This window comes from Salvelinus alpinus, chromosome 1 (assembly GCF_045679555.1).
Source record: "Salvelinus alpinus chromosome 1, SLU_Salpinus.1, whole genome shotgun sequence".
NCBI lineage: Eukaryota > Metazoa > Chordata > Actinopteri > Salmoniformes > Salmonidae > Salvelinus > Salvelinus alpinus.
Window position 1 is genome coordinate 46,362,557 of NC_092086.1, and position 15,840 is coordinate 46,378,396.

General features: G+C 42.2%; 1 protein-coding gene across 3 annotated transcripts in view; it reads right to left on the reverse strand.

The window, feature by feature from the left end:
• Positions 1–15,840, reverse strand: part of LOC139577887 (BAI1-associated protein 3-like) — a 44,101-nt gene that overhangs the window by 15,971 nt on the left and 12,290 nt on the right. For 2 of the 3 annotated variants that reach the window (XM_071405022.1, XM_071405027.1), the window contains exons 3-11: positions 9,233–9,320; positions 7,873–7,956; positions 7,457–7,564; positions 6,574–6,633; positions 5,151–5,217; positions 4,500–4,713; positions 4,318–4,362; positions 4,129–4,206; positions 3,866–3,974 (exon numbers count right to left, since the gene is read on the reverse strand). In XM_071405022.1, the coding sequence (XP_071261123.1) occupies positions 3,866–3,974; positions 4,129–4,206; positions 4,318–4,362; positions 4,500–4,713; positions 5,151–5,217; positions 6,574–6,633; positions 7,457–7,564; positions 7,873–7,956; positions 9,233–9,320 (853 nt within the window). The remainder of the gene's footprint in view (positions 1–3,865; positions 3,975–4,128; positions 4,207–4,317; positions 4,363–4,499; positions 4,714–5,150; positions 5,218–6,573; positions 6,634–7,456; positions 7,565–7,872; positions 7,957–9,232; positions 9,321–15,840) is intronic. The other variant, XM_071405033.1, reaches the window with a different exon arrangement.

The window sequence follows — 15,840 nt, forward strand, 5'->3', positions numbered from 1 at the left end:
TGTTTTGCTGCATTCATGGAAGGCGCTGTGAATTTTGGGCCTGCTCTGAAATATTTGACAGTTGGCTTCTAAAGGAGTTGGAAAAAGTGAGTTTGGAGTCAGATGGTATCAGTTTGGTGTCTGAAAAGATGTCATTGACTTATGGACACTTGCTAGTTGACTTTGGTTGACAATTGCTAGTTGACTTGCTAGTTGACTTTTGTCCATTTGCAATATGTTTCAACGGGGAGGTACCATGAGGATAAAGCGACATGATGAAATTTCACGAAACGAGCGATGGAGAGGAACCACTATCACTGCCCGGCCATCCTGAGGTCATCAGGACGTTGACTTTTGTATTTCTAAAGTATTTAAAGAATGCACGTTATATTTGCAATATGATTCAACATCACATCATATTGCAAATATAACGGGCATTTGCAATATGATGTGATGTTGAATCATATTGCAAATCTAACGGGCATTCTTTAAATACTTTACAAATGCAAAAGTCAACGGTCTGATGACCTCAGGATGGTCGGGCAGTGATAGTGGTTCCTCTCCATCGCTCGTTTCGTGAAATTTCATCGTGTCGCTTTTTCCTCATGGTACCTCCCCGTTGAAACATATTGCAAATGTACAAAAGTCAACGAGCAAGTCAGTGTCCATCAGTCAAATAGATATTTTCAGACACCAAACTGATACCATCTGACTCCAAACTCACTTTTTCCAACTCCTTTAGATGCCAACTATAACATAGTTCAGAGCAGGCCCAAAATTCACAGCGCTTTCTATTTAAACCATAATAAAACAAATAATACGTAGTTATGTTCTAGCTGCGGGTCCAGTTCACACATTATGTTTAGCCCTATGTGAGGCGACCTCGAATCCCAAGTTTCGGCTCGATAGGTCATTCGGTGCCCGAGCAAAACCCTAATTGGTGCTGAAATTCCACTTTTTTCATTGCCTTGCTACGGGGCCCTTGAATGAGCAATCAAACAGGCTTGTTGGGGTCTGTCTCTATGGGCCGAGCCGGTTTCAACGCACCTAGTCTTGAGACTCTGGGACTTTCCTAAATGTCGTCCGTTTCGTTGAGGTCAAAATGAATTGAAAACATGGCAAATACACGAGGCTTTTTATCGATCCGGGAACCTTCTAGAGCCACATAATTCACTGTGCACAATCGACCTGAGGTCTAGAACAGGTTTGTAAATTTTCAGAACTCTAGGTCTGACGGTTCTTTAAAAGTTGGAACAAAAGTAACTACTACAGGCACTGTCTGCCTCTTAGCCCCTCAGTGTGTCCCTCCATCATTTCTGTGTCGGTGTGTTTTTTTTTTTTTTGAAATCTGATGGGATGAAGGACTGATTTACAGTTCATGAGGGTTGTCTATTCACATATATGAAGTTTTGGAAAGATTTGACAGTGTAGTCAATGTATTCCTATGGGGCAACATGTCATTGTAAATTGTTTGATGTAAACACCAGCTTTTAACTGGTAAGGGTTAATGCCACAAGGTCAAGGTTAGGCTTGCACAGATCGGGAGGACCTAAAGAACATTCCTGAGGTGAAATTGTGCTTCTAACCTTAACGGTTCTCTCTCTGTCTCCCAAAAGCAAATAAAATTGACATGAGGTCAATAGGTCATTTGGGTCCGTCTTCTTGTAACGGTCGCTGCGCTCAGACCGAACGAGCTACGGTCAAGCGGGGCATCTCGTTGAACTCGGCACGGCCTGGAGATAATAGTAATACCGTTGCAGGCTTTGTGTGTCTTTAAGCACCGTACTTTTTCACTCCATCCTTCCTTTTTGTGTGTGTGTGTTTGTGTGAGAGAGCTTTTCTTTGACATCTGTTGGGAAAAATGACTGATTACAGTTCATGAGGGTTGTCTAATCACACAAGTGAAGTTTTGAAAAGATCTGACCTTTATTACCCTTCAAACCTGACCCTATGCACCATTTTAAGGTACTTCCAGTTGACATAGGAAGCTGAACGTGAACACATACCCTCCTTGGGGTAGGCTCTTATATAATATTGAGCTTTAAGTCTTTATGTTAAGAACTGACTTATTAACAGAGGGTTAAATGAGTGTGTGTTACTTCATAAAATCACATAAAATCACAGAATTCTCGCAGAGCTTCGAGACCCACTTTAAAAATGTTCGTGTGAACAAACTGCAACTGGATCTGTGATTTTTTTGAAAAAAAAATTCCTCTTCGTGAACATCACCAAATGGACAATGTACTATTTCTCTTAAATTACGACAGATAAACGGCAGTTTTTTTTTTTCCTGACACCGTACGCTTATGTACTTTGACGTGAAGCGGTCAAATCGCACCCTACTTTTCGTTTTTGACCTTTGATCCCAGCAAAATGGCCATAACTCAAAAAGCGCCGAAGCCTCGACGCCATCTTGTTCGGGGCCAACTTCCCTTTACTCCAAACCTACGCTCGCCGAGTTTCGTCTTCGAAATATTTTCCGTTTAGGAGAAAAGGCCGCGCTCGTTTGCCCCGTGTTCGTGCGCCTGCAATATGATTTATTTTCCGCCTTGTGGGAATTTTCGAGAATGCGGGGAGCAAGTCAAAAATTTGTTATTTTTATAAAACGGCGACCGAAAGTCCGAAACGATTTCTGACATGACTTCCCGAAAGAGCTCCCCCGCGCCCTCGGCCCGACGCCGTCCGCGATTTTCCCGGACGAAGTCGGACGTCAGGTAAGGGACCGTACATTTCCAATGGGAGAATCCTCACCGATCATACGGCTCCCGTACCAGATGTCCCTTAAGGTATGTGAATATAAATACTTTTGTATCCGTTTCCTCCAGCATCTTCACAGGGTCCTTTGCTGTTGTTCTGGGATTGATTTGCACTTTTCGCACCAAAGTAGGTTCATCTTTAGGTGACAGAACGCGTCTCCTTCCTGAGCGGTATGACGGCTGCGTGGTCCCATGGTGTTAATACTTGCGTACTATTGTTAGTACAGATGAACGTGGTACCTTCTTTCTGAGGCCTTGGCTGATTTCTATTGATGTTCCCATGATGTCAAGCAAAGAGGCACTGAGTTTGAAGGTAGGCCTTGAAATACATCCACATGTACGCCTCCAATATAGTCAAAATATGTCAATTAGCCTATCAGAAGCTTCTAAAGCCATTACATCATTTTCTGGAATTTTCCAAGCTGTTTAAAGGCACAGTCAACTTAGTGTATGTAAACTTCTGACCCACTGGAATTGTGATAGAGTGAATTATAAGAGAAATAATCTGTCTGTAAACAATTGTTGGAAAAATTACTTGTGTCATGCACAAAGTAGATGTCCTAACCGACTTGCCAAAACTACAGTTTGTTAACAAGAAATTTGTGGAGTGGTTGAAAAACTAGTTTTAATGACTCCAACCTAAGTGTATGTAAATTTCCGACTTCAACTGTATATATATATATTTTTTTATATTGATCCGAGGGCCTGCCCATGGGCTAGACACTAAGCCAGGAAAAAGGGTTTTGTTCTCAAACTGGAACAGAGGTGCTGCCTTAAATAATAATGGATTTCTTTAGAGGCGCGACACTCTCTCCATCATAAAACTATCATTTATTCTAAATCCATTAAAACCGAGTGACGTTTCGGTCTGATGAAGGTGTAGACCGATACGTCACACTCTTTTTGAAGGATTTACAGTAAATGAATAACGGGTGTTGCGCCTCTCTGATAAACAGTGAGCCAGGAACCAAGTTTGGTGGAGTATTAATAAATGTTAATTAACACTTATAAAAGCTAATAGATACAAATATTAGAATAAACTGCATCAAATGTATTACTACTGTTTAAAATAAGAAACGTTACCAGTAAACAGCAGTTGGGAAGTGAAAGCTGTAACTTTAAAGAATTACATTCAGTGGAATGTTGATACAGCCCAGGAAGTCATCAGCATTGTCCTCAGATGATCCTGATGACGACGTCCCATTGGACCGCACCGATTTGGCAATCTGCTTAAAATACCTGGTGGGATAAGGTACTGATGAATACATGAAATATAACACAGAGCAATCAACCAGCACTGCATCTCAATGACCTGACAGTCAAGACCTCCATTCACTATATTAAAGGACCTATTTCACCGACTTTATAATTAGCAAATAGAAGCCTGTTCTACCTGCCCATTCCTCTAAGTCCACTGACTTCATTCAGTTTTTTGCAGGCCTCTGCGACAGAGACGTCATCGTCATGGTCCCTGAGAAGAAGACCAAAGGTTAGTGGGACAGTTGGATAGCATTGGCATGCAGATTCCGTTTTCAGGAATCTGGACTGAAAGTGGAAAGGCCCACACTGTGTTTAATCTTACCATATGTCCATATGCAGTAGATCACCGTGGACATCATCAATGTCACTATTGGAAGAAAAAAAAGATCATAATTTAACATTGTGTAAACAAACGTTGTTACCGTTAGGCTCTGAGACACATACAAATGTCAAGCATTCTGCCAACAATTTCCAGAATCGGCGTACCGTCAGTACTGTACTTACAAAACAAAGTGCTCATTCCAGACTGGGTTGAGAGTCTCTGGCTTGACCTCAGTCACCTGGATGCACGTGGCTGCTAGAACCTCCTTGGTACTGGACCTCTTCTCCAGCTTCTCCTTCCTCTTTCTGAAGCTGAACTTCCTCTCCTTCTTATCCTCTGTCTCCCGAGGGCTCTGGCCCAAGAGGATTCCCAGCATGCAATAGGGGTCGCTGTACCCTACCCAGGCACAATAAGGGTTAAACTAATATAGAGACACACTGAGATTATACTGTTAGAATTACGGTGATGTACCTTATTGAGGTTCAGGAATCAAAAGCAATTGATCTGCTAGTAATAGCAGCATGTGTCCTTTTAGACAAAGTGGTCCAGTGTTGTCTAAAGTGGACAGGGATGTGATGATGGTTCTAGTGTCTTGGTTGAACCACTGTATCATGCGAAGTTTACATTTTTCTTCCAGACAGAAAGAACAATGTGGCTCACTCAATATAGTTGATCTGAAAATGTTCTAATCTTATTTCAATAATAAACAATTGCATTCATTGTCAATGTGGAGTTGGCGTTGGCAAATGGACACGATGACATTTCATATCCACGCACAGAAAACAAATGCTGCTTCCCATCAATAGCAGTAAATGAACACAAACACCCCTCACCATTTGCATCCTTTGCCATTAGATTTTTCCCTTTCATGACAGACACTCTCAGGGTGAAACTGGCTCTCTGCAAAACAAAGTGCACAAAGTAACAGCAGTACACAGGCTAAGAGTCATGCATTAGTGAGAGGTCTCGCTGAAACCATCCATAAGCAGGCTGCTTTCCAAAACCGGGCCTTGAACATGGCATAGAGTGCACTTTGCAAACAACAGCTAGTCGGTGAACTTTATTTTTATTTGGATTCTTTAACTCGACAAATACACTTTCATCAGTGGTGAACAAAATACCAGCAATCACTGCAGTGTGAGTCTGTCAAGAGAGAATAATCAATGTGTGTTTTCTTTGTCTGGTGTATAATGCCAGGGCTTTGTGTGTCACTAAGGTGGAAAGACACTGCTGCGCCAACGAGAAACAGAGATCATTGTAGGATGGAACATTTAAATGGCACAATATGTTCTTCTCTGCACACAACCTTTCAAGGAGTCTTGCAGAAGAGCCCAGCATCTCTTTCAAACTGACATTTGAAAGGTTGCTGGTAGTCAAGGGCATCATACAAAGTGGGCTTTCACAGATCATTATGTCTCCTGGTGCACAGTGAGCTTCACTACGGCTATCAATACACTCCATCAGCTCAGTCTCTCCGGGTACATCGAGCTGTTAGTGCTTTCCATGCATTTCACTTTAACCTTGTGAATGCAACGTGCTATACACTGAGTATACCAAACATTAGGAACAACTTCCTAATATTGAGTTCCACCCCCCGCCACCGCCATTTTGCCCTCAGAACAGCCTCAATTCATCAGGGCATGGACTCTACAAGGTGTTGAAAGCGTTCCACATGGATTCTGACCCATGTTGACTCCAATGATTGCCACAGTTGTGTCAAGTTGGCAGGATGTCTTGATACACATGGCAAACTGTTGAGCGTGGAAAAACCCAGCAGCGTTTCAGTTCTTGACACAAACCGGTGCACCTGGCACCTACTACCATGCCCCATTCAAAAGCACTTAAATATTTTGTCTTGCCCATTCACCCTCTGAATGGCACACACACACACAATTCAGTTCTCAATTGTCTCAAGGCTTCAAAATCCTTCTTTAGCCTGTCTCCTCCCCTTCATCTACACTGATTGAATTGAATTTAACAGGTGATATCAATAGGGATCATAGCTTTCACCTGGATTCACCTGGTCAGTCTATGTCATGGAAAGAGCAGTTTTGTAAACTCAGTGTATAGCTAAACACAAAAGAAAGGCACATTAAATGGTGCAGACTTGAAGATCCTCACAGTGACAACTCAGCGGTGCTATCTTGTTCATACAGCTTACACGCCGTGTGTCTGCGGATGGGAGATACAGGAAGTGACAGGAGAGGAGACAGGAGATGGAAATTGACAAGATGGGAGTGGAACAAAGCATCTCACCTTGGATTCTTGGACTCTCTGCAGAATGATGTCATGTTCCTCCTGACCCATATCAAATACCTAGGAGAGGGACGACAGTGGAAAAGGGTGCTCTTTGCAAGAGAGCCTCATAGGTCTGTGAGCATATTTGCAATACACTTCCAACTATACTCCTGCCTGCATTTTGACCTGTACGTTTATAAATCAAAGCTTAACTATTAAACTATTTGAAATAATAATACAATGATGATAAGCATTACATCCCTTGCCAATGATTTGCGTTCTCATAAGCCCGATCCCAGATGGCTGCACAGGTTCAATCTCACTATCTTCAAAATGCCAAAGAGAACCAGGGGTCACTTCAAAGCATGGGGACATGTGCCCTGGTCCACCACCTCAAGCAGAGAGCGACAGAGGAAGCAAGGATGCAGCTTTGGAGTGACAGAGTCTGAATGGATGTAATATTACAGCTGAACATCAATACTCAGTGGGCCTGGGCTTTGATGTTTAATCAGGTCTAAGCCAAAGCACATCTGCTCAGTCTCCTACAGATGTCTCATAGCAAACATGGCTCTCTACCGCCAGACTGAACCTCTAGGATCAGTTGGTGAGGACAGAGATTAGAGGGGTTTACAACAGGAGTCACATGACAAGACAATCTGATTTCTGCTGTTGTTTTCTAGGACAGTAATTATTTCAGCTTACTTGGCTCTTTCTGGTCTTGTCTATTTTATTAGTCAGTATTTGAAGTGTAAATTACAGCACACTAGGGTGCGTTCATAAGTGTGTGTGTGCTTATGTGTATGAGAGTAAGTGTTTGTTGGTCTCTGCCGTGTGTGTGTGAGAGTTTGGCCAGGTGGACTGTTCAGTAAACGGATTTAGCCGATCAAAAGTGTGTGTGAACCTTCAGCAGATAACTGAAGATGTCGCCTTCATTGGTGATGTACTCTGGCGAGGGCACGCCCACCCTGTTGACTACCGTGTAAACGGCCTCTTCATATAGGAGGTCCTGCTGGAAGAAAACAACCTCAGTGAATGCCTTAACTACCGTTTTTCTTTCTTAAAGCAGGGTCACTGCTAAATGAGAGCTGGGAAACAATTCTCTGTCAATAGAATGATGTAACCTTACTGTAGCTAACAATGTGTGAGGTTTACGCAACAGTGTAGCTAGCTACAGCCGTGTGAGGATAGAGGCAAACTGGGTTCAGGACACTAGATTCTAGTTGGGGAGCTAGATATGAGAAAAGGCCAATAGCAAGTCAAATACCCCTCCATCGCTAGAGCTGAATATGCTACCCTAAGGAACACCAAGCTACTCACCTCTCTCCTGCTGGACCTCTCTGGAACGAAGGCCTGGTCTACGTGCTCTGCTGGTGGTGCGGCTGTGTTACCTTCCCCTTCGCGCTGCGGAGACACAGAGAGAGATAACTTTAAATCTCAGAGCCACACACTCTCCCTTAAGCAGGCTCCATCACCATGACTGCTTCAATAAGGCTTGGAAAGGGTTGTGAGGTTAAGTCACAATGAGCTGTTATCGCCAACCAAACACTTTCGTTTTCAACTGCGGCACACAATCAGACAGAGGCAATGACTGCATCATTGATTTTCTTTTTGTTCCCCTTTCACCACTTTAAAACCTGAAGGGGCTGGAAAACAAGTGTTCTCAGATAAACATCTTAATAGCGCCCCATTCAGTCCCAGTCTCTTTCCTCTTGTGTGGGAAGTGAGGGGGTAGAGAGCCATGGAGAGCAGCTCCTTCTGATAGCTGAGCCTCCAGCCTTTTGAGTGGCCTTCTCAACCTTGTCCGTCTGTCCCCTCAGCGCACTGTGTAACACAGAGTTAAGAACGTACCGTAAGCTAGCTCCACAAATAGCTTGAAATGTACCAGACCGAGGGATCCAGTCGGTACCTTTTGGCTGGTTCAACCCATTGGAACGTTGTTAAGGAGGGCGGTCACGTGTGTTGCGAAGCAGAGGATCGCTGATTCGAGCCCAGTGTGGGGCAGTTGGACAGTGAAGGAAGCTAAGCTGTGAGCAGCACATTGACCCCCGTTACATAGGCATAGCAGAGGGGACCGGCGAGAGCAAAGTATGTGTATACTACCCAAGACCTTTCCTCTATAGTCTCCTTAAAAATATATATATAATTTCAAGGATCTTCCTGCTTAAAGCCCACATGCAGTCTTTTTTATTTTATTTTAAATCATCACTGTATGTCTAAAAAATCCCTGTGTGTGGTTAGTTCATGAAAATAACTCAGAATATACTTTTTTATCATTGCTCAGTCTGATTGTGTGGGTGTGTTGTTACAAATGTAAATATATGTATATGCACAGCCCTTGATTGGCAGATAGGATCGTCTCGACTCTAGAGCCTACCCCTTCAAAGTAAGAGGATACATATACAAATAAAAGATTACTGGTCATTGGTCAGAATAATCAGATCAGATTGTGATGTCATGCTGTGGGCCAAAAACTCCATCCCACCTGAGCAGGCTGAAATTCCAGTCGTTTTTTGTTGTTAGTTTTTTAAAGCTCCAACACTAAAAGGGCATTATCATACTTTTCACAATTTCAGACTGTTATTTCAACCTCATAGCATGGAAATATCATTTTTTTACCAGAAAATCGCGTTTGACTGCACTGCCCCTTTAAATAAACATAAGGAGGTTTAGGGTTTACCTCAGCCTGGGCAGCACGCAGCAGATTCTCTTGTTTCTGGAGGATGCCATTCATACGCACAAAGAACTCTCCATTCCCCTCAGACAGCCTGTAAAACATACAGAGAGATAACACTGTCAATTAAATTCTCATTTGACACATGCTGTGAATTTTCTGTTAAGATTATAGAAACAAAACTGTCCTAAAGGGTCAAAATAGAGAAATGCTTTCTTAACCCCTCAGTAAACACTGTTACTCACAGATGCTTCTATCGTCCTTAGTAAATGTGGATTAGCTTTATTATGCTTGGTTTCCATTTAGCAAAAGACTAAAGAAGACCTAATGCTGAGCTGTCAATCACAACCAGCAACACATATAGTAGAGTATCATGAACAAACTGTTACATTATATATGATTCAGTACCCCAGGTCTTTCACTAGACTAGACAGACATTCCTTCCTGCAGCAACAAATCTGAGGGGAATTGTCTGTTATTATACAACGGGTGGGTCTAATCCTGAATGCTGATTGGTTAAAAGCGCATTCCAGACGGTGTCTATTCCACAAATTACCACCGGCTAAATCTATGACGTTAAAATGCCTATTTATTCTGTTCCATCTGACTGCACAATCCACTGTCTCATCAGCCCAGCCAGGGAAGTTATAAACTTGATCTCCACTATAAAAAGCATCTAGACATTATCTCACATTTTGGAGATTTGTATAAACTTTACTGTCTGTCTGTCCAACATTTGCAACATTGTTTCAATGTTCAAATTCGATCTCCAACTGTCCCATAGTAATGAACGTGTAGGGGGTGGGAGTCGGGACGAGAGAGAGAGGCAGGCAGCGTTGCTCAGCCAGTCTAAATCATGAATCAGCTGGCATCCTTTTTTATGGATATATACAAAGAAATGTCAATTGAAAAAAGGTAAAACTAAATTAAGTGCAGCTAGTTTGCAGCCTTTCCAGCTTCAGTTTCAAGTTACTGTGTTAGCTGTGTTGTTAGCTAGCTCCTCTGAACAACAGTGTCCTAACGAGGAGCACATTTTCTATGCCAGCGAAATCGTGCCTCATTAGCTCATTGTTAAATGTCACTAGAAAACAGTATAAACAAATTGCTATTGTTATTCTGTCTGTACTGTTTGACGTGACTGTAAGTTAGTCGTCGTTGGCTAGCTAGCAAGCAAGGGATAAGAACGTTGCCAGCCAATGGAACATTTAGAACGAACGACTGGGTCGCGTCCATAGATAGAGAACAAAAAGACTGAATGACTGGGTCGCATCTCTGGCAACCAAACCAATAGAACGAACGACCAGCCGGCTTGGGTAGCAACCCTAGATTTGTTTCGGTACTATATCCTGTGGAAGGATGAAATAGTATGAATAAATTCATCAAAATACATTTTTTTATGAAAATATGTCAATCATTATTTGAATATGTTGGGAATCCCTTGTATAAAAGTGATAATGCCCCCGAAGCCGGTGGTTGGAGGATATATTGGCACAGTTTGCCAGCCCCCGACTTAGTCCCGGGCCTAACAACACCCGCGCCAATATATCCTCCAAATAACGGCTTCTCTGGCATTATCACTTAAATAACGTGTGTCTGGGAATTAATGGTAGCCTAAGACCAGTATAAACAGACAGTGGATATAAGGTGAGAAAGCAGCCCATCATCTCACTGCACTACACTTAAGGTCCTTGGGAGTTTCTGTGCTCCCTTGAGTAATAGCAAACATATGAAGCTCAACAAAGATTCAAAGGCACTCTACCATGTCTGCCATATAATCTTATTCTAATTCAGGGAAGATACAAAATACATTCAATTTTTTATCTCTCTGAGCTGGTGAACTCCTGGACTCCTGCCACTTGCTAATTTCATAGCCCCAGTCACCATGGTGATGGAGGCACATTCATGGCGGAGGGATTCACTGGCAGCTGAACACCTTGGGAATACCCCCCTCTCCCCTCTCCCCCCTCCCCTCTTTTCCTCCCTCCCCAGACTAGAGGAGTGTTCTGGAATGAGTTGTGTGGCAGAGCACCAGGAGCAACAATTACAGGCCTGACACCTCCACCCCCCTGCCTCCCACCTGTATCCTAGCCCAGACCCCCTGTCTCATTATGCAGAGAGAGGACTGAGGAGCTGTCCACATGGCCCCCTCTCAGTCACGCGCCTATATTAGCGTTGCCTGTCACATCACAGCGGGTGCGTGGCAGTCTGGTGGCAGCCGACACAGCGCCCCCTGATCTCCCCATGCATTGCATTCCACGCCTCTGTCTGAGACAGTGTCTCCAGGGAGCAGGAGGTAGTGGGTGGTAACACCCCTGATTATTTGTGGCCAGGGTACGTTTAGTGCGGGACGAGGATGACAGAGGAATGAGGATGTCTGTCTGTCTTTACAATGGAAGCTTGACAGGATCCCCAAAGAGCTAAAATAGCTAATTTCTGTAGAAATCATATTAATGAGCATGAAAAACATTCCTTCAATACAGTGACAGAATTCAAGGTACAGATACTTTATTTATGTTGGAAAATGGTAGTCTTGTAACGTGTCAGCCCCATTAAATAGGTACTTTCATATCTGACAGCTAGCCTGACATTTTTGTGAAGCAGCATGAAGGCATGCCAAGTTTGTCTGCTTTGTTAACAGGTTGGTTACAGCATGAGTCATGTGGTGATTAAATAGGTTATTTGAGTCTATCAACATTTAACACTATGTATCCAAAACAAGACTTTGGCTCCGTGTAGCAGCGGAACCTTTCGCTTTTAACCTTTGTAAGTGTATTTTCTGACGTCTGGATTCTCTTTGAAGATTTGTATGATTAAGAAAAACCCACAATCACAAATTATAGGGGTCTGTGTGAGTCAGTCAATCCCTTTCTCTCTCCCTCTCGGGTCTCCCTCCTCCCTTTCTCGATCAATCTCTCTCTCTCTCTCACACACACACACACACACACACACACACACACACACACACACACACACACACACACACACACACACACACACACACACACACACACACACACACACACACACACACACACACACACACACGAACACACACACACAATTGTATGTTGCTAGGAAACAGCTTCTTCCAATACAGTTTATTATTAATATTCCATTTATTTTGAATATTTATTCAAAATCTTTGCTCATGTTTTGCTGTCTAAAAGGTGAATTATGAGATGAAACAGGCAAATAGACATGCAGACTCAGACGAACATATACAGATGAATACAGAGGAATACTTCATGGGTATATGCTGAAACATGACATAAAAAAACGAAACAATTTAACAAAATAAATGTTTTCTCGTACATTTATCTTACATAGCCTGTGTCCCCATATGAATAGACATCATGAGGGTTATGAGGATGCAGCCTCAAAGCTTCAGAAAGTATTCCCCAAAACACCACATAGAGAATGTTTGCTAGGTGTGAGTGTTCCGGTCTTTTTTGCATTCTTTAATATTAATGATAATGAATCAAGAAATTAAATGTTCTTGACAATTAAAATCCCTCTAATGGTGTTACAAATCAATGAGCTTGGAATAATTTGGTAATGCCTGAATAATGATGGCTCGTGTTTAAGGTGAAGACAGGACTTTGAAAAGAGCAAGTCCTAGTCATCAGAAAATACAATCACCCTCAGGAAATGTCTATTGGTTAATAATCTCCTCTTCAGGGTACATTTCCTCACTGGGGATCTACAGTACTTCCTACATGTGATGTCTCTTTATGTACGACTAACATATAATGACTTCCTTCCATCCATGGATGAGAACCTACATTGTGATTATTTAGTTCTGACTGAAGAAACAACTGCTTATAATCTTTTCCCCCATGTGTGTTTGTCTCTGACCTGGAACTGACGTTACGTCAGACGCCCATCTGGGTAATTTACACTCTGGGTCGTCTACACTGGGCCGGACACTGGTGCTTTAGCCATGCCTCGTTTGCATCCTTGGTATTAATGAGCGCCAGTGTGGATCATAGGTGTCGGCTCTCTCTCTATCCCTCTCTATGGCTAATGAAGGACACAAACAGGCTTTCATGCAACCTAATGATGAGCGTCCAGCGGCTCAGTCAGACTTCACTCAGGGTTCTCTCTAGCAGTCTTCAGTGGGAGCCGATGACCATGGTTGCTGCCTGCCTGGCAGAGGAAGACAAGTCTCTCTCTATCTTCTTCCTCCATCTCTCTCCTCCTTCTCTCCAAGTGGTGATAGAGTGAGTGATCGTTTAGAGCCATCATGGTGACACAGGGGCCTGGTCTAATTATAATCTCTCTCGTTGCAGTCCAGGTAGGTACAAAATGATGGATGGATGGAGAATGTCACATTTTCATTGCAAATCAATGGGTCAGATTGATGTGATACTTATCCAATTCATCTCTCATAGCTGGGTTGATAAAGGGGAGACCGGGGTTGATTGTCACACTTATTTTTTACTCGTGTGTATCTCAACACCAGTACCTCTCTAGGCTAGATGGGACGCTACCGTCCCACCTGACCAACATCCAGTGAAAGTGCAGGGCGCCAAATTCAAACTACAGAATTGTAAATATTTAACATTCTTGAAAATACACATGCAATACAGTATGTCAAAATAAAGCTTAACTTGATGTTAATCCAGCCACGGTGTCAGATTTCAAAAAGGCTTTATGGCGAAAGCAAACCATGCGATTATCTGAGGACAGCACCCCATCAAACAAACACAGACAATCGTATTTCATCCCACCAGGCGCGACACATAACTCAGAAATAACAATATAATTCATGCTGTACCTTTGAAGAGCTTCTTCTGTTGGCACTCCAATATGTCCCATAAACATCACAAATGTTCCATTTGTTCGATTAATTCTGTCGTTATATCTCCAAAATGTCCATGTATTTGGTGCGTTTTGATCCAGAAAAACACCGGTTCCAGCTCGCGCAACATGACTACAAAATATCTAATAAGTTTCCTGTAATCTTTGTCCAAACATTTCATACAACTTTCCTAATACAATTTTAGGTATTTTTTATGTAAATAATCAATAAAATTTAAGAAGGGATAAACTGCGTTCAATAGCGGATAAAAACAAAGTGGAGCGAGCTTTCAAGTCTCGCGCCCCAACCACAATAGTACACTAGACTCGACCCTCGTTCTGAACAGCCCTACTTCTTCATTTCTCAAAGGAAAAACATCAACCAATTTCTAAAGACTGTTGACATCCAGTGGAAGTGATAGGAACTGCAAGCAAGTGCCTTAGAAATCTAGATCCACATAGAAAACCCATTGAAAAGAGAGTGACCCCCCCAAAACAAATCCTGGATGGTTTGTCCTCGGGGTTTCGCCTGTTATACTCACAGACATCATTCAAACAGTTTTAGAAACTTCAGAGTGTTTTCTATCCAAATCTACTAATAATATGCATATCCTAGCTTCTGGGCCTGAGTATCAGGCAGTTTACTTTGGGCACACTTTTCATCCGGACGTGAAAATACCGCCCCCTAGCCTAGAGAGGTTTTAAGGTGTCAGCATGCCTCGGTCGAACCGAACGAGTGTGCTCGCATACTCCCTTAAAAGATCTTTGCTTGAAAAACTTGAAAAAAGCGGCAATAGTACTGTTTGTCCATCTTGAGACGCCGTAGCCAGTATATACTTCCTCAAAATAACTCAAGAAATCTGTCATTATTATTATTTTTTTAAATTTATTTTAGATCTAAGAAGTTTGATGCAGTATTTCTCAAGTGAAACAATTTGCATGAAAACGAGTCCTCTCTCGTTGAATGACAACAAACACTTCATTGAAGAATCCCTACTGTTGACCAATCGCTGGCAAAGGGACGTAGACTTAGGCTACCGACTTTGGCTTGCCTCGAGAGACATTTTTGTCTGCACGATCAGCCATAAAAAAACTTGCCGATGACCAAATGAACAAAACAGCACAAAATGTTGTCATAATATATAGACAAACTTTTCCTGACTGTTTCGGATGGGAAGCATGCGGATGCCTTTACAAGACTTGTTTCAATGTTAGGAGAAAGAACAATGTCTTGGGTTGAAATGGGGAGCCTTTATTAAATCTTATTCCAACATGGAGTTATAAGCCATCAAACACACTCAGCCCCATCACGGGGTTGGATGTCACAGTATGAGGTTGGTTGTTCGCTACTAGCTCATTCCTTTTGTAACAGGAAATGAAGCTATATAGGATACAGAATATTAGAAATAGCAAAGCCTTTCTTTGAATAAACAATATTCCTAACAAAATTAAGCTTTTTATGCCTTGAGAATACCATATGACATTTTAAGTAAATGTGTGTGTGTGTTTGCACATGCATGTGTGAGTGTGTGGGTGTGTGACAGAAATTATATTTGTGAAAGAGAGGCAATGAAGGAAGCTAAAAGCACAACAACAAAAAAGCACAAAAGCGCTTGGGATGTATTATAATGGAGTTGATAATGACAACCAACCCCCTAACCCCCCAATGTAAATCAGACAGACAGACTTTTTTCACATTTTGTTACGTAGTAGCTTTATTCTAAAATTGATTACGTTGTTTTTTCCCCGCATCAATCTATACACAATATCCCATAATGACAAAGCAAAACTTTTATAAAAAATAAAAAATAAAT